The 23,858-nt window shown below is 37.1% G+C and overlaps 1 protein-coding gene across 1 annotated transcript in view; it reads left to right on the forward strand.

The window, feature by feature from the left end:
• Nucleotides 1-42: 42 nt before the first annotated feature.
• The window catches only part of LOC105233749 (homeobox protein aristaless), a 36,786-nt gene continuing 12,970 nt past the window's right edge, over nt 43-23,858 (forward strand). Inside the window, exons 1-2 of the mRNA XM_011215906.3 lie at nt 43-522; nt 15,293-15,338. Of these exons, the coding sequence (XP_011214208.2) occupies nt 245-522; nt 15,293-15,338 (324 nt within the window). The 5' untranslated portion in view covers nt 43-244. The remainder of the gene's footprint in view (nt 523-15,292; nt 15,339-23,858) is intronic.

Genomic DNA, 23,858 nt, shown 5'->3' on the forward strand with positions numbered 1-23,858 from the left:
TAATGCACTCAAGTATTTGCTTTCATTTCTATTTGTAGGTATACGGAAAAGGAAACACTGAGGCCAAAGCTAAAAAATAGCAAGTGATTTGCTTCACCGCCGCTTAAACGCGACTGTTAAACAAAAAAAATAATAATATTTTCTAAAAAAAATTTGAAAACCCTCCAACATACTGAGCGTGAGCAATTTACTGAATTTTCTTGCCACGCCCACTAACATTATCAACATTGCGCCCATTTGGATTATGGGCATATCCGAGGACGTCAAGCTGGACGACCTACCGCAAGAAGCCAAATTAGCACATCAGGATGCCATGCCTGATCGTTCGGCCTCGTGCATTGTGACGACCGGCGCTAGCGGCGGCACGAACAGTCCCATTTCGGACACGAATAGCGATGGCGATTTGGATGATTATGCGCCGAAACGTAAGCAGCGTCGCTATCGCACCACATTCACCAGTTTTCAATTGGAAGAGTTGGAGAAGGCTTTCTCACGCACACACTACCCGGATGTTTTTACCAGGTGAGTAAGCAAAAATAAATTGAAATGATTTTAGTGTCGATGACTATAACAATAGTTTTTTTGCTTCAAATATTTTTGTTGTATTTTTTTTCATATAGTTTCAAAAATATTTTGTATTTTTATACCCTCAACCTGATATTGCGTAGTCGAAAAAGTATTTTCGTATTTCTAATCAAACTTCAACTTAATATTTTTCTATATTTATAATGAACCAAAAATGTACCATTTTGATTGATCATTTTTTTCCATTTGCCTAGAGACATTATTCCATCAGTGTAAAACTTTTCTGGTTTCTCGGCGAAAAACTGCGACAAGTAATTTTCACAGGCTTCTCTTGAAGCCAACTTTACTCCATTAAGGGAGTTCTGCATTGACCGAAACAAATAGTAGTTCGATTGTGCAAGGCCAGGGCTATATGGTGGATACATCAAAACTTCCCAACCAAGCTCTCCCAGTGTTTGCTGAGTCATCAAAGATGTGTGTGGTCTAGCGTTGTTCTGATGGAAGACGAAATCCTTTCTGTTGATCAATTCCGGCCGTTTTTCGATTACTTGATTCAATCTTATCAATTTTTGATAGTAAAATGTAGAGTCAATCGTTCAACCAGGTTGAAGCAGCTCATAGTGGATGGTTCCTTTCCAAACCCACCAAACACTCAGCATAACCTTTCGAGGCGTCAATCCTGGCTTTGCGACCATTTGTTGAGCTTCACCACGCTTGGACCATGATCTTTTTCGCACATTATTGTCGCATTTGATCCACTTTTCGTCTCCTGTTACCATTCGCTTCAGAAATGGTTCGATTTCATTTCGTTTCAGCAAAGAATCGCAGATGTTAATTCGGTCCATTAAATTTTTCACAGACAATTCATGTGGTACCCATCTGTCTTTCCGTTCGACTGTAATGGTTTTTTCAATAAGAGCGGTATAAACACGGTTTTGGAAATCAATGAAATTATTTATTCCTGTGAAACTACTTCCGATGACATCATATATGAAACTCGATTTCTTTTGTATGGCCATCACGGGCACACTTGCAGAAGTCCAGACGTTGAACCCAATTTTCGACGGTTTTCGAAGCATAAATCGGCCGATACTGCAGCAATTTCACGTTCGATATTCGTACGAATTTCATAAATGGTCATTGGCTTGTGGGCATAGACCATAGACTTGACGTAACCTCACAGAAAAAAGTTTAACGACTGATCCATTTCGTGCGATAACACGTTCACCGGACTTGGTTTTCAGTTAATCGATTGTGACATTGGCTGTGTCGCTTGAGGCGCCGTCCTGTTGGACCCACATATTGTCCAAGTCCATATCATCCAATTCGGGCCAAAAATATTCGGTTATCATTGAGCGGTAGCGATTCCTATTCACAGTAACGTGACGGTCTCGTCGGAGCATCACGAATGAAGTACGGCACAATGACGCCGCCGGCCCATGAACCGCACGAAACCGTAATGCTTTTGGGCTGCAATGGTGACTCATGGAGTACTTGTGGATTGCTGTCTGACCAATAACGCATATTTTGCTTATTGACGAAGCCATTCAGCCAGAAATGAGCCTCTTCGCTAAAGATGATTTTTCTATAAAAATCCGGATTTTCAAGTTGTTGCTCAACCCAATTCACGAACAGACAACGATTCTGGTGGTCAAGCGGCTTCAGTTCTTGCCTCAATTTCATCTTATGAGCGTGTAGGCCAAGATCTTTTCGCAAACTTTGTGTGAGAGACTGATCAACATCAACACTACAGCCACTTCTTTGTCTCACTGACACGAAAACATTTTACACAGTGCCTGTGGATTCAAATTTTTCCACTAGACGCTCAATGCCGATTATGTCGACCATAAACATACCGCTCTTAAAGTTGTAGCCCTGATTCTGAATTTCGGTAGCAAATTTTAATAATTTCGACTCGTTGCTGGATCGGTAAAAAATTTGGCGTCGTTTCCTGTTCCTATCGGTCTGCTTTTGTAATGTCGCTATTGAAAAACCCCTTATATACGCAAACTAGTCTTTTAGTTTTTGAGATAGTGATCTAAATATTTGCACACCTCTTCCCAAGAAGCTGCTCATTTGTAGGATCTACATATATCGAATCACTATTCCATGTAATTGCCTTCATTGATCTTCACGATATTTGGCATGAGTTACTGTCCAAGGCAATGACGCAATCTGGTCACTCACAGTTATTGTAATATACCTTTTGTATTTGTAAAGAATATTAAGGCATCATTGCAATCGTAGCTATTTTTTTTATTTATTTTTATTATTTTTACTATTTTTCTGTATTAAGCAAATTATTTTTAGATTGTGTTCTTAATTAATTGCGTTTTGCTGTTAAGGAATAGCCTCGAGTCATTGCGAAATTTAATTGATCCAATTATGGCATCACTTAAAAATGGCAATCGTCGCGATGTTTGTTGCTTTAAATTAATTAATTCATATTTGCTTAATGGAATTGTGATAATTTAAAACCAGTTCTTGACAAATGCCTAATTGCTTAAAAATATTAACTGATTGACCACAGCAATTAGTGAAATATTTTAATGTCAAAAGAAAAAAAAAAAAACGATTTGAGCAAGTGAAAGCACTTAGGAGCTTATGTGATTATTGAAGAAAGAATTTTAACTTAGCCCAATGAGTGGTCGATAGTGTCCTAAAAAAGTTGGAACTATAGCTTTGATCATCAAACATCCGCTACCGTTCTCTACCATCGTAACTGCGAGGGACATGTAGGTTGGAAGAAGACGCTGTAGAATATGGGTAATTTTGTTATGGATGGGACAAAGCTTGCAAAGAAGCATGGTGAAGGTGGCCATTATCAGAAGCCATTCATCAATATCACCATTGAACTGGGTGAATATTGCATCATTTTTCAAGCCGAGGTTGCTACTATTGAAATAGCCTTAAATAAATAAATTTCTAAATTTCCTTAAAATAAATTTCTACCATTCCGAAGGTAAAGCGGCAATACTAGGTTTGCACTCAATGACCGAAAAATCGATAATGGTTAATGAATGCTTAACCTCACTTTAAAGGGCATCGCGTTACTTTGGGATAAGACTGGACCTGTGCATATTGTAATCGCAGACCATTGCAAAGCTGATGAGTTTGCAAAGAAGGGCATTTAAGCTTTGTTTTCAGTGGAGTGGGAACGAATCGAATCTCCGCAGTACTCTTTCGGGCTAGTATTGTACAGTTAGACCTGGTGAGAACTTGTCAAGCATTTCACAACTATCGATACCTGTCGATGCCTGTGATCCTTTTGGCCTAGAGTCAATCGCAAGAGAATCAGGAAGCTTTACGCGGTCAGCAAGGTTAATCTTTCCGAAATTGTAAAGGTTATAACTATACAATTTCCTATTGATGTTCACACAGTAAGGTTAAAATTCTTACCGCATACCAGAACCTACTTGGAAGAAGATATCATTACTTTTTGCCTTGAGATTTGCGAGCTCAGCACTAAAGGATCTCAGCGTCTCACTTTGTTCATTCTGAGTTCTTTTTCTGATTTCAGAAACTAGTGATCAGATTCGGTCCAAGAAGGATACTCTCTTGAAATCAGCTATACAACCTAATTTTAATCTAGATATGTAGACAGACAGAAAATAATTGAGGTTTTCCACTGCCACCTATGATCTGTATTGTGCCCTCTCCAATATCACATATGGTCACAAAGATCCAGCAGTCTGAATAATTCCAGGATCGTGCTGGGCGTGAGGTAGGTGATGTGATCCCTCTTTGCAGCTTCAATAGTTGAAGGCCTACCGAAGGCTGCGTTGTTTTTGATGCCCAAGCAACCGCTCCATAAGTGACAATTGGCCTTAAGATTATGGTACACAGCCACCTAATGATACCTGGCTTACAGCGCCAGAATCTGCTGGATAGGAGTCTTCATATCATGAGTGACTTGGTGGCTCTGGACAGTGTTAATTTCACGCGCCTATTCTACCGTAAGGTTGAGTGTAATGTGAAGCCTATTAATTTCAACTCCAACCCCCTGCCGCCAAGTGTTAGTTGCCTCAAGGAACGACAGTTGTTTTTGACGGGTTGATATTTATAATCTTAATCTAACTTACGTCTCAAAATTCTTGCCGTGGAAATAATCTAAACAACCCATAATAGCCAAGGCTGCTTCCAAGGATGTGTGGCATATCCCATAACAGAGCATAACACTATTAATATTTGATAAATTGAATATTTGGGTAAACGAAAACTTTGTTCACTCGAAATTGATGCTGCGTGAGCGCTTTTTCGATCGTTCCATCACGTTACAAATAAAGAAAATGGACCCGGTGGCCTAAGTATGGCTTCAAATTGCTTCAAGATTGATCGTATTTCGAAGATTTTGCCTAGAACCACAAAAAAAAACACGCAGAAAAATATTAGCGGCAATAAAGAAACTATCAGCGAACCCGAGAATATTTTATGATACAGAAGCCAAATCGGACTAAAAAATGATACCGAAAGGTTAGAACATCACTAAAGACAATGTATAGTTCTCAGCAGCAATGTGCGTTTCCTTTAAAATGAGGTATTCTTTTGAACGGAGATAGTAGTTAAAGTGTTTGAGGCAGAGCTAACTCCATGATACGAAGTGGTCCACGACAAAAATAATGGATCTCTCTTGTTAGAATACACTTAAAAACAATGGTTGAAATATTTCCCACTATATGTGAGACAAGATAGATATCTATTGAAATTCACGTCAAGCGCTGGCATCCTGAAGTATGACTACTTTTACCGAGCGTACCAAACTAACCTAACCTAAAATAAAATTTCGCCCGTGTTTCATTGAGTACAAAAAAACGAGTTCTTACGAATGCAACTGGCTTTCCATAACCAACAATGAAAAAACATGCACACATCATCAAACGGAGTGTAGTAATATTATAATTAAGGCCGTGTAAGTTGGAGTTAAAAATAAAATGTAATTAAAAATAAGGGAAATCCAAACAAGAAACATATAATGTGATGTTTCATGACGAAATTAAAAGTGAGAAGTGAAAAATTGAAAACATGCACCGTAAACATAATCAAGTGAATTTAAATGCATTAAAATGTCACTTCTAAGTTTGCTGTTTAATTTCTTATTTATTTTTCGATTTTCGGTTTAAAATTGATGCTCGTTTTGACCCATTTCACGATTGCAAGCGTCCAAGTCCATGTTAACACATTAAAGTGACACTAAAAACTTTATCACCACGTAACAACCAAATGATGATAAGACAATATATGAGAAAAAATTAAAATCAAACAAGAACAACAACAACAACAACAAAAACACACATGATAAAACAAGCGTGTAAAAGAAAAGAAGGGAGAAAATACAAGCAGCTAAAAGCTGTAAAATCTCAGTGCTAATAAGATAATCTGAACGCGATTAGCATCAACGAACAGTTGACTTTATCCAGCACACGGCAAGCTAAATAAATGAAAACAACACCGAAATTAAAACGGTTTTAAAATATTTCAATTTCATGCCTTCCTACACATTTCATTAAGAAATCGTTCGCGTCGTTTGCGCGATAAAACCGTGTTCTCTAAATTAAGTATGAAAACGATTCAGCTGTGGCCAACAAAAAAGTAAAGTGGAAAAAACACAACAACAAAACCAAAACAAAGCAAACAACACACAAAATGTATACGACAATGTATTTTTAATTAATAAAATCGGCTATAAAATTAAACACAAGCGAACAAGCAAGGTTCAACGGCGACTGCGCATGCGCAGGGTGAGGTGTCGCACTGGCAATGAAATGAGTCGAAACAGAAATCGAATTTTCGGCTATTTATGCATTTTTATGTAAATCGACGTTTTAGTAGTATTATTTGGCTCGTTAGCGCACATAGCAGTAAACCTTAAAAAAAAAAATAAATAAAAATACAAAAAAAAAAAATCTAAAAAAAAAAAACAAAAAAAATAAAAAAAATAAAAATTTAAAAAGTGTAGAAAGGCGCTGCATTTTAGCATCTAATAAAGCGAAAAATTTATAGCTAACAACTATATCATTAAATTTGTGAATCGCGCGGTCAGCAGCAAGTGTGTAGGCGTATCTTCGCTGATGATCTTTCAAATGAGCCAAAATTTATAGAACGACATTTTGAGGAGCAAAAACCAGCTTGCAGCTTTAATTAAAGTTATACATATATTCTGTTTAAATTATGATTATTGACAATGCAATCATTGACAAAAATATAATTTGAGTGAATCGCTTTTGAAAGGCATTAGGTATTTATAGAAATAAAAGCGCAAACTCGTCTGGTCGAAAACTCACTTAAAACAGGAAAAAACATTAACTTCGGCTGCAGGGGAGCTATAATACCCTTCACAGATACATTTTTTATAGCATGAAGGGGCATAAAAAGACCTTTAGCTTGCTTTCGAAGGGTCAGTTTATATGACAGCTATAAGATATAGTGTTCCGATCTGAACAATTTCTTCGGTTTTTCCAGTGATGCATTGAATAATAATATGTGTTAAATTTCGTGAAGATACCTTGCCAAATAAAAAATATTCTATATAAGAACATAAGTTCGATCGGACAGTTTATATGACAGCCATAAGCTATAGTGGTCCGATTTGGATAATTTCATCAGATATTGCAAAATTGCCTTAGAGAATAAACCATGCCAAATTTCTTGAAGATATCTCATCAAATGACAAGGTTTTCCTTACAAGCATTTGATTCCGATTGTTTCCTTTGTATGGCAGCTATAAGCTATATTAGTCCGATCTCACAAATTTCTTCAGATATTGCCCCATTGCCTTGGACAATACATCATGCCAAATTTCTCAAAGATATCTCATCCAATGACAAAGATTTCCATACAAGCACTTGAGTTTGATCGCTCACCTTATATGGCAGCTATATCCTATAATGTTCCAATATCGGCTGTTCAGACAAATGCGCAGCGTCTTGGTGAGAAAAGTACGTGTGTAAAATTTCTGATCGATATTTGATAAATCGAGGGACTAATTCACATATATAGTATACAGACGGGTAGGTGGAGTAGACTCAGCTCGTCATTCCTATTCACTAAAAGATACATATATATTTTTCTAGCTATAAATTTACCATAACAAATTTTAAAATTGTAAATTTAAAGTGATATTGAAGTGCTTGTTCTATCATCTACTGATTCATTTACAACATTATCTTTTGGCGCCTTCGAAACTTTATTCTGCTGTACATGGAACCTCCAGACGTCTTGATCAATTGCGATTTCTTTCCAATTTTCCATTTTTGTTTTTTTCTTCATATCTTCATCGAGCGCGTTAATCCATTTTGATCGGAGTGCTCCCCCCCCCACTTTAGTAAAGAACGATTTGACTTCTAGAATTTTGCTCTGAGCTCTCTTGTCGTTCTCTTTACATAAATTGGGTTCAACCACTGATCATAATATTTTACTGCTTCAAAAGTATCCCTTAGGACCTTTCGTTCGAAGACTTCCTGTTTGGTTTCGTCCTCTTCGATTAGCGTCTATGATTCTCCTCCAAGCATCGTACGGGTCAAATGATTGTATTGTATGGTATATGACCAGTTAAGTCGGATGTAAATCTGGTTCGTGTCCGAAATTGTATGACTATCGGGGTCTTCTCAGGCTGATCAGAATTAGCATCGGACTCGTATCTCGACTGGTTAAGTTGGCAATATTGATTATTTTTCCTCTTCTAAGTATCTTTCATGCTATCCAAGATGGCGAGAAACGTGGTTACAGAGCGAGGATTTTTCGCCCGACTATTCTTGACTTTGTTAGTTTGAAATCCTGAAATTCATGCCTGTAATCACTTCCTTTAATTTGAAGTATGGATGACACTCTTTCACACCAGTAGAAGTCTCCTGTGAATTTTCATTTATTTTACTTCCCTGAGCAAGTTCACGTTTCTTCGCATATCTTCGCTCTTGAAAATGCCTCCGATACCACTTTCTGCGGTTACCGCTCAGCTCTTTGGAGTTGTTTTATTGATATCAGGGCAGTTGCAGTTAGTTTTTGAGATTGCTTTCTTATTCTGTGTATTTTTCCTTTAGTAAGCCAAGCGGTCTTAGTCCGAGCTCAGCGGATTACCTTGTCAAATATTGTCTTCCCTCACGCCGGTAGTAGATAGTACGTCGTCATTTCGCATTTTAGATATTCAACTAGAGTGTGTTGCGAATATCTCTGAATGACTCTAGATGTATGTTTCTATAATAATCTTTCTGGTTAAAGAAACGAATTTTTCAATCCATCTAGCACCAATTTCATTTAGCTTGCTGAGAGATAAAATAATAAAAACTTTTTATTATAAAGATGGTTTTATTTTTATTGGTGGTCCTTTGGTTCAAATAGTTCTTGATAACATACTCGTATATATATTTCGCTTTGTTTTCTCTGATGATCTGATCTATTTGTTTAGACTTTTCTTGAGTCTGCTTGATTGAAGAAGTTTTTAATTTCATATATTTAAAAATATTAGCAATTATGGCACAACGTTTTAATCAGGACACGACAAAAAGTCTAACGCTGTGATTTTACATGATCTTGGTGGTCAATCGACCGACACAAAACTGAAATTATCTGCTATCCATTGATTGAAGAGATGTGTGGGAAGTGGCGCCGTCGTGTTGAAGCCAAATATCGCCGAGATCACGAGCTTCCACTTCAAGCATCCCATGGTCGGTTATCATAGCACAATAATGGTCGCCATTGACGGGTATGATCTCGTTTTTGAAGAAGTATTATATATACCGATGTTTCCACCGGCCTGCAAACCACACCAACTCCTCGTTTTTTTCTGGATGAAGGTGGCAACTTTTAAATCTCTTCAAGTTACTGTTCGTCCCAAATGCACCAAAGGGTCTCATCACTGAAACAAATTTGGCTTGAAAACGTTGGATCTCCTTGGAACTTTTCAAGAGCCTATATAGCGTAGGGATGTCGCTTTGGAAGGTTTCAGTTCTTGCACAAGCTGTATTTGATAAAATGCGCCAAGTCGTATTATATGTCAGTCGTAGAAGGTCTATTCGATCGAATATAACGAAATAATGAATGCTGGGTCTCTTGCTGGATAATATCGACTTTTTCCTTATGAAGGACTGATCCTTAGTGGTTGAAGTGGGTTTCCACGTTTAAGGCTTTCCAAGTCCATATAAGATGGCTTAGTTAACCTGACGGTCTACAGTTTTTTTAAATCAAGCTAGCTAAAACAAATAAGCTTTTTGAGAGTTTATCCACATACTCTGATCATCCTTAATTACGTACTTCCCTTCCTCACTTTTGTTGGACTTTCTTGCTTCGAGAATAGAAGTTCATATGCGCTCTTCATATACCTCAGCCCAATCACTGAGCCTTGTAATGAGTAAAAATGCATAATTTTTAAAGGCGAAACATGTTAAAAATCAATTTGTTTTAATGTGTTATATAAACACCACACATTTGGGAACATTTTACAACGCGTTGCACAACAATGTTGTATGCCACACACATGCGTCCGAACGTTGAGTGCCACAACGATGGCGAAGTGTACGAGTAAGTACACAATAAACGATGCTATTAAAAGGTGATCGTAGGCCGTTTTGGGCCAGAAGCCAGTTTTTGCCAACGCCACGATAAAACATGTAACAACAACGACAACAACTACACACTACACTCATAATGCTGGTAATGACGATAATTTGCTTAATGGATTTCCATGTTTTCTGTAATTGAATTTATTTTAATTAAATTTCAAAATTGCACCGACTGATGGCGAACGTGGCGGCGGCGGCGACGACAACAAGTACTGCAGCGGTGGCGGCAACTTTTGTTGCGCGGCTACAAGGCACTTATGCGCTGTGCCGTGCAACCGGCAAATTGACGCATTAACTGTTGTTTCAGCGCTTTAAAACGCCACAGTCAGTCGCATAACCAAAGGATAATGGCAGCTTTCAGTGCGCCCTGTCTGTGGCCGCCACTTCGCATGCTCGCGCTATGCAATTGTTATGTGTGTGGGTTTAACGGCGTTGCGTTGCGCTGCTGTGTTGCCGCCGCCGGCTAAGGCCATAGGTGCATGTGGCGTGAGCGTGGCCAGAAGTGTGCAATTTTATGCGCTCGCGCGAACATTAATTGATTATAATTTCGTCAGATCCGGTTGTATGGCGGCAAAGCGTAAGTGAGCGCGCATGTGGTCGCAGTGCGGTAAGCGGCGCGCGTCAGATTTGATGGCAGTTGATGAATGCAATAATTTGGCGGCGCGTTGGCTTTTGCATTACCGAGTACGAGCGATGTTGGAGCGCAATGCCTCAGCGCGTAATTCACTTACTGGCGCGTTAACGCACACAAACGCGCGCGCATATGTAAATAAAGCGCTTAAGCGCGCGTTTGTGTGCGTCGCGCCGCGGCTGTTGTTGTGTGTTTGCTGTTGCTTGTTATTACTATGCAATTTTTCTCCATACTCGTTGAGATCATTAGCAGGTGTTTGCCAGTGTCGTTAATAAATTTTTTGAGCAACACTGTCGGCGGTCACACCAGCCACCTCACAACTTGCCACACTTGAGAGTGTTTGCGCTTAGGCTGTGGCACATAAATGACGCGCAGCAGCAAACGCTTCCGTTACGCCCACTTTTTATTGATGCTTTCGGCAATTTGCCATTTTCACTACCTTGAACGCTTACTTTCAGCCAAGCGCTCGTGTTCTTTCACCGCGCTTTTGTTGCTTTTTAATGATCGCTTATTTTTTCATAACCTTTTTTGCTTTCGCTTTTGTCGCTAATCAATTTTGCACTGATTGCTCGCAATTTGTCAATGGGTCAACAAATTAATCACTCTGCCGTTGCTTGCCCGGACGTCAGCGCAAATTTACGCAATTTGAAAGAGGTTTGTGCGCAATTTTGCGTTAATTATGCAAATTTGCTTCGCAATTACGCGGCTTTGGGTGGGTCTGAAATATTGTGTCATTAGTCGCACTAATGGCTATTTTAAATTAGCCCAGAAGACATTCTATAACATGAGCCAAAAAAATTGAAAAACAACTGTTATGAAAAGGTCATACTTTTGGGTTTTGGGTTTGTGAAAATATGTATGTTTTAGTGATAATACAGATTTATTGCGAGAAAATTTGTATCTTCTTAGAGTATGGTGAAATAAAACATGCTATAATATCAGGTTATAACATATGTAAGCTTATAAAAGCAAAATATGATGCTAGTCGCTGACTCCCTGACGACGCACGTAGGACTTTAGGAGGCCTATTGTAAAACCACCAGCACTAAAATCCACTCAATCTATTGTATCCTCTCTGAACCACGCCGTGCTTCTGCTGAAGTTCATCAGTACAATAAGTTTTATCAATGCAACCTGCTAGACGTCGTTAAGAAACTCTTGACCGATATTTGCGATTATTGTCCTATATAAAGTTTTATATTCGTAAAGCAGATGCAGATGCTGGCAGCCACAATTGTCGTTATATGGCAATCCTAATATGCTGCAGTGACCTGCTAGTGTACAAGTGGGCAAAGGCATATATATTCCATCCTTTCCGGAATCTTATGGTTGTTGTAACAGTTATCTAATCCCCGTTAGGGTGGGCTCAGGAAATGTGCTGTTTTGACGTAGTCGGACCATAGAGAGAGGAGTGTCGGATGTGTGGCGTTAGCTGGGCAAGCAAAGAGGTGTTTAGAGTTATGCGGGGCTCGTTGCATGCGGAGCATATGCTTGGTACGAGTATTTCGGGGTCGATTCTGGATAAGTAATAGTTATACCATAGTATTCAGAACGAAGCAACACAATGGTCACTGTCGATTCTTTCGGCTACTCGTGCTCGTCATCTGCAATGGGTGATAATTTAATTCCAAGTACTCGATTCACTGGGTGGGAGTCGTTGAAGGTGTTTATGGCTCCTATGGTTTCTACAAAAACACCCTAGCAGAAACTGCTTGAAGTGGAGTTCATACGGTCCTCACTGTATACATGTTAGAGCGGAGGCATTAAGAGGCATCTATGTAGTTATAGTCCGGAGTTCCTTGTTATGGCCAGCTTCTTCTTCTGTGTTTCACTGCATCCAGGCGGCCATATTGGTGCCGCGTAGTTAAGGACCGGCCGGCCGATTGCCTTGTATGTTGCCAACAACGTACCTGTGTTTTGCTGCTGGCTAGCGACTTGAGGATTTTGTTGCGACTCTGTAATTTGGCAATAATCGTGGTCTATGAAGAGTGAAGAAGCACAGGCTATCTAGTATCCTGCCTAAAATCCTAGGGTTATTTACAGTCGGAATTTTAACGCCATCGACTGCAATATAAAGGTGAAGCCTGCACTCCTTCGTCCAGTTTGTGAATATGGGGGCTGTAGATTCAGTGGGGGAAAGAGTTAGATTCTGTACAGCGAGAAAGCGAGAAAGGTCGGAGAGACAGAAGTTTACTTTTGAGCACATGACATCGATTTCACTATCGTACATATCATCAGTGATAGAAATTCCCCCTGTTAGTTGAGGGAGTTTCGAAATTTAGGAATTAAACAACAATGGGGAGAAAACACCACCCTGCAGAAACCCCTATTTAATTCTTCTTAATGTAAATTTTTTTCCTCGGAACAGTACGGATGATTACTCACCGCTCAGGTTGTTCATGATCCATCTCTTCAATTCTGGAGGGAACGTAGATTTTTCGATAGTTGACTGTGTCAAGGGCTTTTGACTAATCCAACGCTACGAGGACATCCTGTCGCATTTTGTTTTTGGTTGCGTCCATGAACTATCTGGACGTTTATGAGGCTAAGTGATGTGGTGGTACTGTGCACGGAAGTCACGCTAGTGCTTTGCTAGACTCAGATGTCGAGGGAAGGTCGGGAGTAGCAAGGCCTCAATTGTCTTCAATACGCGAAAGGAGTTTGATTGTACGGTGGAGCTGCTGTGGCTAGTTCATCTGCTTCATAGTTACCAGTAATATCACTGTAACACGTTTATTGCGAAGTATAATGCTGGATGCACTAAGAAATCAAGAAACTCTTTCACTAAATTTGACGAAACCCTAAAAGATTTTAAAGCCTCTTGACTATCTGTATATATATCTGAATGTGACAAATACATTCCTCGTTCCTCTTTCTCAAGACAAGAATACTTTTTTTAATTGCTGTGATCTCTTGAACTATCTTAATGTCGTCATATATCTCGTATTCCATGGACTGTGGTATACGCCGTTGCCAATGCGCAAAGGACCACAAATCTTCCGCAGCACCTTTGTCTCGAAAACTACTAATGCCGACTCTTCAGCCATCGTACATACCTTCGCACCATATAGCAGGACGGGAATGATGAGTGACTTGTAAAATTTGGTCTTTGTTCATCGAGAGAGGACTTTACTTCTCAATTGCTTACTCAGTTCGAAGTAACACCTGTTGGCAAGAGTGATGCTACGTTGAATTTCGAGACCGACATTGTTGTTGCTATTAATACTGGTTACAAGACAGACGAAATTATCTATGACTGTCAAGAATGACTTGGGATCCAAGTCACGAGTGTGACGACTGCTTGTTTGATGACAGGAGATCGATCCTCGTTCACTACCTCGTTCACTTTTTTATCCAGTTTTCTCCAGGAGTGAAGAAGTTCACGATTTCACTTGTCGGAAACCGTTTGGTATCGATCGGCTCGGAGAGGTCCTTCTCGATCCTGACGGATCTTTTGGTATTTCTCAGCGTCAGTTTGCACAGATGTAATAGTTTTATAGACTTGATATACCATACATATAATGCTGATATTTCATTCAGTCCCTTGAAATGCGAAGCTCCTAGAGATCTAAGAGGAATTCTAGATAAAGCCGGATAGAAGCATAGGAGTTGCTCCAGCTTCTCTCTCATGCCTATTTCGTACACGACTCGCATGTGCCGCTATGGATTTGGCCTTCAGCTGTCCTCCAGTCTCTTCGAAACCGACTAAAACCGTCAGTACCCTTGCACATGATCTCGAAGATCCGTCGAAATAACTCGTATAAACTAAACTAAAACTATAAACTAAAAAAATCAAAAATATTAGAATCATAAATATTTTCATAATTACTCATTATCACTAACGTAAAAAAAACTCCAAGAAAAACAAGTCAAGCCGCATATTTGCTTGACTTGTATTGAATTGAAATGGTGTCGGCGTCGTTTGAGCGTGTTTTTCTTTCATTTAATACAAAATTTTATAGCAACTGTTTAGCTATTTTCCGCTAACTGTGTTACAATTCTTTTTGTAAATGTGCTTTTCATTTGTTTCCTCACTCATACGCTACATTCTTACATTGCATACATACACAAACACACACACACACTTGAAAAAAACTCGCCGACTTTGAAGTTTCGCTTTGTGTGCGTTTATAAGTTGATTAGCGTTTACTGTTAACACTTGCATTGTATTTTTGCAGTACTTGCCACCATTGTTGTTGCTGCCGCCATATTAGCATTTCTCGCTGAACTTCAGCACGCCTATTTCGTTTTATGGCCCGCAATTAGTAGCTTGTTTTGCATTTTTAACCATTTTACTCAAGTTTCTGCGTTTGCAATGCATTTTTTCCATCGTTTAGCGCAGTCATCGTTTGGATTTTAATTAATTTTGCTATCGTTTAATTGGTCTCAACAGTCGATTATTCAATTAGCCGTATAAAGTATATGATAATTAAATTAATAATGAAGTCGTTAGTTGTACTTGTTATTGCTTTTCATTATACACTACTCATTTTTATTATTTTTTAATTTTTATAGCAAGTAAACTAAATTATATGCAATTCTTTTTTATCATAAATTTCATTTTATGCTTTCTTATTTACAGAGAGGAATTAGCCATGAAAATTGGCCTAACTGAGGCGCGCATACAGGTGAGTCCATTCAGTTTTATTTTGTTGCCAAAAAATATGAATATATTTTATAAGCACTTTTTGGGATGACCTCCAGCTCCTTAAGTGAATTTTGCTTTATCTCTTCGATCGACCGAAAAAGGGTTTCAATGAAATGACACTTTCAGTTTGGGGAACAATAGAAAATCACACGGAGCCAAATCTAGCGAAACGGTGGTGGATCGATGTTATTCATTGCTTTTTTGGCTTCAAATTCGGTCATAATCGTGGCTCGATGTGATGGTACTTTATCATCGTGTAAAATCCGTAAATTGTTCCTCCACAATTCCGGCCGTATTCAACGAATGTTCTCACGCAAACGCCTCAATACGGCCAAATACAAGTAGAACTCCTGTGCCTACGGAACAAATTCATGATGCACCAGACCACTAATATCGAAAAAAAATAATAAGCATTTCCTTGATTTTAGAGAAGCTGTGGCGTCTTTTTTTTTTTTGTTTAACCTCGTTTTCCCCCTCATTTCGTTGATTGTTGGCTTGTTTGCTTGTCAAACTCATAAACCAATGCCTCATTGGCAGTTATAATGCTTTCCAATAATGTGCGATCGAGATTCGCACGATCAGTAATGTCCAAAGAGACTCTTTTTGAAAAAAAATCAGTTTTATCGGGTCGAGTCGAGGAAGAACGCGTTTCATACCCAAAATATCTACCAAAACCATTCGAACGGACTCGCGAGACATGTCTTTTGGCATCAATTGCAGAGATCGATGGTCGTCCAGAACGAGGTATATCTTCAACGATCTCTCGATTGTCTTTGAAGGCTTTATACCAGAGCCGCTCAAAATAATGCGCAATTTATTTACCAACGCATACAATCACACACGTCATAGCGTACATATTTCGACTGCATTTGCTTGCCTATACTCCGAGTATAAGCATGAAAAATTGCGCATTATTTTGAGCGGCTCTGCTTTATATCACTCGTAGGCTTGTGTTTTTGATAAAACTGAATCTCCGTAAGCCTTTTCCAAGGAGTTCACACACGAAATTTTGTTAGAAATACAAAATTTTAAACAAATTCTTTCTTCGTTATTTTCTATCCATTGCAAAAATCGCAACGCACTACTGATGTGTACCAACTTTAGCAGCTGCTGTAAATAAACTAGTTGACAGATCGCGCTCATATTTGACGTAGTAATTAAGAGCAGTGCTACCAACTTAGCAAAAAAAATTCTAGTAATATATTTTTTGCCCGGGGAATTTAATTACATTTTCCGGGTGCTTCTCTGTTACATTGAATGTTCACCCTCAAGTACTTTCGACGCCTATCTAATTCAAACAAGCCAATTTTTCTTCTTAAAACCTTCACATTGATTATAGCAAGCCGCCAACGAAATCATTTTTATATCACGATTTGTTCTTTGCTTCAAAATAGGCCTCAGTTTCGGTGATCACTTTTTCGTTCGATGAAATTTACCTACCAGCTAGTACATTCTTTTTAGAGCTGAGCACAAGAAGTAGTCGCTGTGGGCCAGATCTGGAGAATACGATAGATTTATGGTAACTATTTTGACATCGCTTTCACCGGCGTGTGCTTGGTCTTGGTGAAACAGCACTTTCTCTTTCTTCAAATGCGGCCATTTTTGGGCGATTTCAGTCTTCGAACGGTCCAATAACGCTATGTTATAGTCGCTGTTGATGGTTTAGTCAATAAAAATTATTCTATGCGTATCCCAAAATACAGACACCATAAAAATGCCAGCCGGCTATAGGGTTTTCCTACACCACGGTTCATAGTGTGGTGTCCACTTTGTTGACTATTGATAGGACTTTGGAATGAAATGATGGAGCCACGTTTTATCCCTTGTCACATATTGACGCAAAAAGTCGGGTTTATTATTCTGGAACATCTCCAATCATTGCTCCGAATCAACAACTCAGCGTTGTTTTTGGTCAAAACTAAACTCACGCGGCAACTACTTTGCACAGAGCTTTCTCATAGCCAAATATTTGTAAAAGATATGATGTATACGTTCTGTTGATATATTTTGAGTGTCTGATATCTCGGCAAACTTCAATTTATGGTCATCCAAAATTATATTGTGGACTTTTTTAATGTTGACAGCTGACAAATTTGTACATGCGCATTTTTAAGGTTAAGAGCCCTAACCTAGGGCTAACTAGAAATCAATTATGTAGTGGTAAAGCAAGTATTGTGTCAGTATAAGTAAAAGCGCTTGAAGCAGTAATTATTGTTGATCTTTTAAGTCCAGAAATGTGTGAAAAAATGTCCAGAATGGGTGTAAGTCGGAGTCCAATGGACGAAAAATAATTTTCGTAATTTAATATGTTTCACACAGAGCTAATCTCTTATTTTTCAATGATACTCCGGCACGAATTGGTTATTTTCACTTTGTGAAAACGAAGCTTTAAAGTTTCATAGCGTAATCAGTGCTGAAATTTGATGGAAAATAGTTCGCAAGTAGCTGCAAGCCAATTAATATGTTGAAGATAAACGTAAAAGCAGTTAGCTGACTAACAAGATTCTTGCACAGAAATTAATAAATCAACACATTAGCGATACACGCATACTTACAAACGAACATTTGCATACCTGAGCTTGGCTTACAAGCAATTTATATGCAAAAATGTAATGGATTAAAAGATTGTAATAAGCAAATGTGAAAATCATTACTTTTATCACACTTGACGGCATGCAAGCGGGCACACACATACATTACATATACACACGTACATACACATATGAACATGCACATTCAACATATATTATGAGAGTTAGTGCAACAAAACGCCGCCTCAATGCCACAACTGGCAGCATGAATGGCAATCAAAGTGTTAAAAAGGCAACAACAACAACAACAACAGTCAGTAGCAAAAGCAATTTAAATAGAAAAATGCAAATTAAAATGTTCATCTGGTTTCAATTACTGTAATTGACTGCTTGATAACCACGTGGAGGGCAGCGCCGCCAGCAGCGCAGCAGCTGTAAACATGGTGGTGGCCGCCTGTTGATAATTGCATTTCAATGCAGTCAATGCAAATTGCTAATTGCAAATTGCTAAATAATAGAGCATGTCAAATTTAATTAACTGTGCTTTTTGTTTTTGTTGGTTTTGTAATTTTTTTCATTTTTTTTTTAATTTTTTTAATTTTTTTAATTTTTTTTCACATGTTTCTTTATATTTTTTTTTTGCAATTTTTTTCACATGTTTTTTGTAATCTTTTGTTGGCCCGCGGCATGGCCACAATTAATTTACCGCTGTTTTGTAGCGTTAAATGAAAATAATTGTGCAGTAAAAAGTGTTTGCAATATTATTTTTTACTGCTCCCAAACAAAGCATAAACATATGCATGCCATTTATAGTTTAAGCAAAATTACAACAAAAAATTCTAATTAATTTTTCTACTTTAAGTTGCGGCTTGCGTCGGTAGCGGCGATTTAGCTTACTCGCAGCAGTAGATTAGTTTTCCAATTAAACACTTTTGCAGCTTTTCTGCTTGCACTTAATCCCCTAAACCCTTACTGGCGCACAAAAGACTTAAGACACAAACCTGATATTGAAAATTTTCGCCGCTTTGCGCGGTTTTTGTAATCCTATTACTCACAATGCAATTTAATGCCAGTCATAATTGCCACCATTAGTGGCAACTCAATCAATCTGCACATGCAATGCGCCAGCAACAACTCAATGCTAATGCAAACATTGCCACCAACACGCACACACATCCGCACACACATGCTTGTGTGTGGCGTTTTTTATGCGTTCGTGTGTGTGTTTGCATGCCGTCTCCTTCAACTTGATATTCACATATTCGTGCTGGAACGTAATTCGCTGCGCTAATAAACTCACTACCGCAATAATGACAGCTGCAATGGCAACCGAAAACAACAGCAACACCAACAAATAGCTGGTAATAAATGTAATAAGAAGCAGACAATAGCCTTTGCAATTACAATCAACGAAATAGTTGCTTTCAAATTTAATACACTGGAATATGTTGAGAATGTCACTGTTTGCGGTTGCTACCAGAGTTGTGTGTCCTGTTTGAGCTTTTTAATTTAATTATTAATATTTTTTTCAATTTCTGAGCCCATTTGGAATATCATAAATAAAAAACGTTTTCCATGACAAGACCAAGGTAGATAACTTTCGAAAGAAAACAAAAAAAAAACCAAATGATACCAAAGTTAAAAGAAACATTTTACAGCCGTGCTGAGGTTGGAAAACATAAGGGGAGGGGCATGAATCATTTTTAAGGGGTTACATGACTTTCTTCGCATAAAAACAGCCTTTTTCAACAATTTTTTTCTCATAGGAAAATGAAATATTTTATTAGAATTTTTTACTGTTACAAACATACACTATTGACAAAGAAATTTTGAAATTTTTGAAACGATTATTTCGGCCATTGCGACGGCATTTCCGGTGACCCCTAGGAAAAAATATTTTTGATAAAACCTAATCTTCGGACTTGGACAAAAAAACTGAAAATTGGAGTTTTGGCAGACATTTTTACAAAAAAAAATTAAAATTTCACAACAGTTTTTTTCAAATAGTTGTCATCGAAAAAAAATCCTTCACTGAAGACCTGTGTAAAATTTCATGAAGATCGCTTGAGTAGTTCTCTATAAATCTTGGCAACCGCACTTAGCCTAGCTAACCTCGACACGCAAGTTCTGAAGGCTATGTATGTATATCTCCGAAACTATTACTCAGATCAACTTGCAAATTTATGACAATATTCTAAAGATGTTGTAAAATTTAATAATAATTTAATTTTTTTGGAACTGATAAACCCATATAAATCCTTAAGGCTTAAAAACGGCTTAGCTCCATTTCCAGAAATGCTACAAACTCATTAGAAAAAATTTATAGTATGGCAAAGTTGTTAGTAAAAAAAACAATATCTACAATTTTTGATTTACACATTTTTGACCTAACCTCACAATCTTTCTGGAAATTCCGATGTCCAAGTTTTTAAGGTTTTATTTTTTATTTCTTCGAAATCTGGTGTGAACTTACCTTTTTATGCCCCAAATATGCTATTTTTTCTTTAAAATATTAAGAAGGCAACCTTACTTCGACGTAGAATTAAATTTTCAATCAATTAAAAAACCTAAATTTTCCATCGAAAAATCACATCTCAAATATCAGATCTTTTTATAAAATCAGAAAGTTTTATGTTCGTTAAAATTCTTACTTTCTGATGTGGAAAATATATGTAAATATGATATAGTAAATTCTGTGAATATGCAAAACTAGTCACCATTTTCAAAGGCTTTTGCAATAGTCTTCAAGTTACACTCTGGTTTTGAAGAAGAGATTATCGGCGGCTCTATTGCCGAGAAAAAATATATACATGTATGTATATCTATTAGGGTGTTTTTTTTACTATTAAAATTTTTTTTCAGTCCCGTCACGAAATTTCCTTGGAAATACCCTACAAAAATTCCCTGAAAATTTTAGCCCTTAATATTACCATTAAGAACTGGACCAAGGCCTGTAAAAATTTTCCATAGAAAATACACTACAATTGTGAGTTTTTATCTTTAAATTCCTACAGATCAGAGGTATTTTACGGCATCGCTTTTACTTTAGACGCATATTTCTCAGAATTGTTCACTCTACAAAAGTGCCCAATGCAACATAGTCGTAACTCATACCGGCGAGGTAGTACGGGGCTCTAAACCCGGTTTTTCCAAGAATTTCACATTTTTTGTATATATCTCGTAAATGACAGGAGTTATAGAAAAACTGTGCATGACAAATTTGTAGGAAATTTTATTTGCTATAAAAAAGGTTCGAGGTCAAAGTCGCTATCATTAATACTTCTCGAGATATTCGGTTGTTTAAGTAAGGCTTTATAGAATTTTTATAGATGATATGTATTAAAAAATCTATGAAATCAATTATTTTAAAATTTTTAAAATATACTTATACATTGACTTAAAAGTAAAGTGAATTTGTTTATAAAATGTAAATTCTTTATTTATTGGATCGAAAATGTTCTCAGGTTTTCGTATTCGATTTCGTAACGTTACAAGCAAAATATCAATCATATTTGATGCCTTTGCCAGATTGATCTTTCTGACGAATTACGCTGAGTGAATGAGTTAGAATATCACATAGGCAAAACATCCCAATTATTAATTCATAAAAATTTGCACAAGGCTGCTATGAGTATCGTTGCTTTTCTCGCTATTTCTTTATTATTCCAGTTACTAATTTTTGTCAGAGCTTTGAGGCAAATTGGATAACTGCATCATGCCGTTGAAAAATTTGTCCACCTCTCTTATGGTATTGATATCATCTTGATTAATCGTATTTTAACAAATTTAGGGAGACTGTTGTTCAGTTTATAGAAATAACAGGGAGTTACTGCTACATTGGGGTAATGTCCCCCCTTTTCCCCCCTCTGACTCCGCCACTGGGGTAATACTTTAGTCGATAGCTCAAGGAGTAATGAAAAATAATGGTATACTAAGAGTTTTCTAAATGGTAAAAAGCATTAAAGACCACGGAACATTTAAGCTACATTAACAATAGCGAATCTGAATAGTTGTTGAAACCCCTTAAACCAAATATCTGGTAATATTATACGCAAAAAGTTTTGCAAAAAACATTTCAGATAATTTATAAACATTTTTTGAGGTATTTATCAAACTATTATAGGTGGCGGCATATCATTAGCTTATGATACGGTCAATATTTTATAATGAAAATTAATACAACTTTAATTATTGTTCTCAGGAAGTAATTAAGTCGGCCCATAACCTAAATATTATATATTATTGCCCATTCAATGATCTTGGTGTATTCTATGATATCCATAGTGAAAATTAATCATTTTGAGAAATTGAATATTAACTAGTTTGAAATTATTTTATTTCTTATAAATATATTCATATATACTTCAGACAAAATATTTGTGTTTAAATAATGCAATACCCATACATTTTCCAATCTACTTAGTTTTATAAAAATTCAAATTATCAATTTTTTTCTACACTTCAGATTACAGAAATTTAGCCGCCACTGTCATTTCTGTTATAATTGTGCATGCTTGTAGTTTTCTTCGTCGTTTCAAATGCATTGCGGGTATTTCATTATTTTTCTACACATATCAGCACCTTCTACTTACATACATGGGTTTTCAACATGCTCTTGGCATATCACTCACATTGCATGAACATTTTTTTGCTAAAAATAACGTGTGCATGTATGTATCGGTTTTATGCTTGCGGCTGTCAGTTTTATTATAGCTTGCAACTAATCGTAAATTAGCATTAATTAGTTAAGACGCTGGATAATTGCAAATTGAGCGCATAAAGATAATGCCAAGCGCAATGTAAATATACCGACTAATACCCACACATGCAAGCTTATGTTATATATGCATTACACATAAATATATGTATATATGCAGTTTTATTAATGCATACATACATACTAAAATTGATATGTTTACACTATTTGCCGCCCCTGTAGTCAGCCGCAAGCGTGTCTCCTACTCGCCGTCGAGTAATCAAGTCAGCCAAGTGCATTAATTGATTCTGTGAAAAGTAATCACATCAACACATCACATCGCACTCAGTGTAAACAATACACATGTAATCGCATGGCCTGACATGCTTGCATTTAAACTGTATGTTATTGCACTTATAGCATACTTAAGAGATCTGTGGTAATGTGATACCCTGTGGCATTTATACTACACATGCGATTTAACTTGCAGCTGAGTTTCATTTTGTTTTTTTAAGTATTACGGTTTAATTACAAAAAAAAAATAAAATTATATTGAGATCGATCTTTTATCGTTTTTTAGGAATTTTAGAAATTTTTGTAGGAGTTACCGTGGAAGCAAGCCCAAAAAACAAAACCCTGCATGGAATTCTCTCATACTTTGAAATTCTAAACACATTATACTCGTACTTACTTTGCCATTTTTAATTAAAAAGTGAAACTTCAATTTTGTAATATCAAATACAATGATTCAAATAAGTATTTTGAATACACATATAATATTTTAAAGTAACTAAAAGCTGATCGCGTTGATCCAGTTTCAACCGCAGCTCCCTACGATGACCATTAAATTAGATTTGTTACTCTCAGAAGTATTTTATGTCTAACTAGATTTAATATGGTATTGGTTACCACTCTACTACAAATAGCCTTTAATCGTTTTGCCATACATTCTATCAGTTTTATACAAAATTCTGATGGTATTTTAGCCCAAACCCTTCATCTCCATGTGCAAAGCTTTGGTATAGAGTTCATGTCAGGACTTTAGAAGATTATTAGGAAGTGTTTGTTGTTGAATTTATCTAGATTTTAACATATTATGCGCAATGTTTCTGGTTGATATTGTGGTGAAACACCATCAACCATTTTTTTGCGCTGCACTCCATTTTTCTATGAGATTCTAATAATACTACTGTAGGTTCAAAAATAGTAAGACTTTTTGATTTACATTTCGCAAAAAACCATTCGTCGAAATATCTTTTTATTTTGTTGGTAT

Source organism: Bactrocera dorsalis, chromosome 1 (assembly GCF_023373825.1).
Source record: "Bactrocera dorsalis isolate Fly_Bdor chromosome 1, ASM2337382v1, whole genome shotgun sequence".
Classification (NCBI taxonomy): Eukaryota; Metazoa; Arthropoda; class Insecta; order Diptera; family Tephritidae; genus Bactrocera; species Bactrocera dorsalis.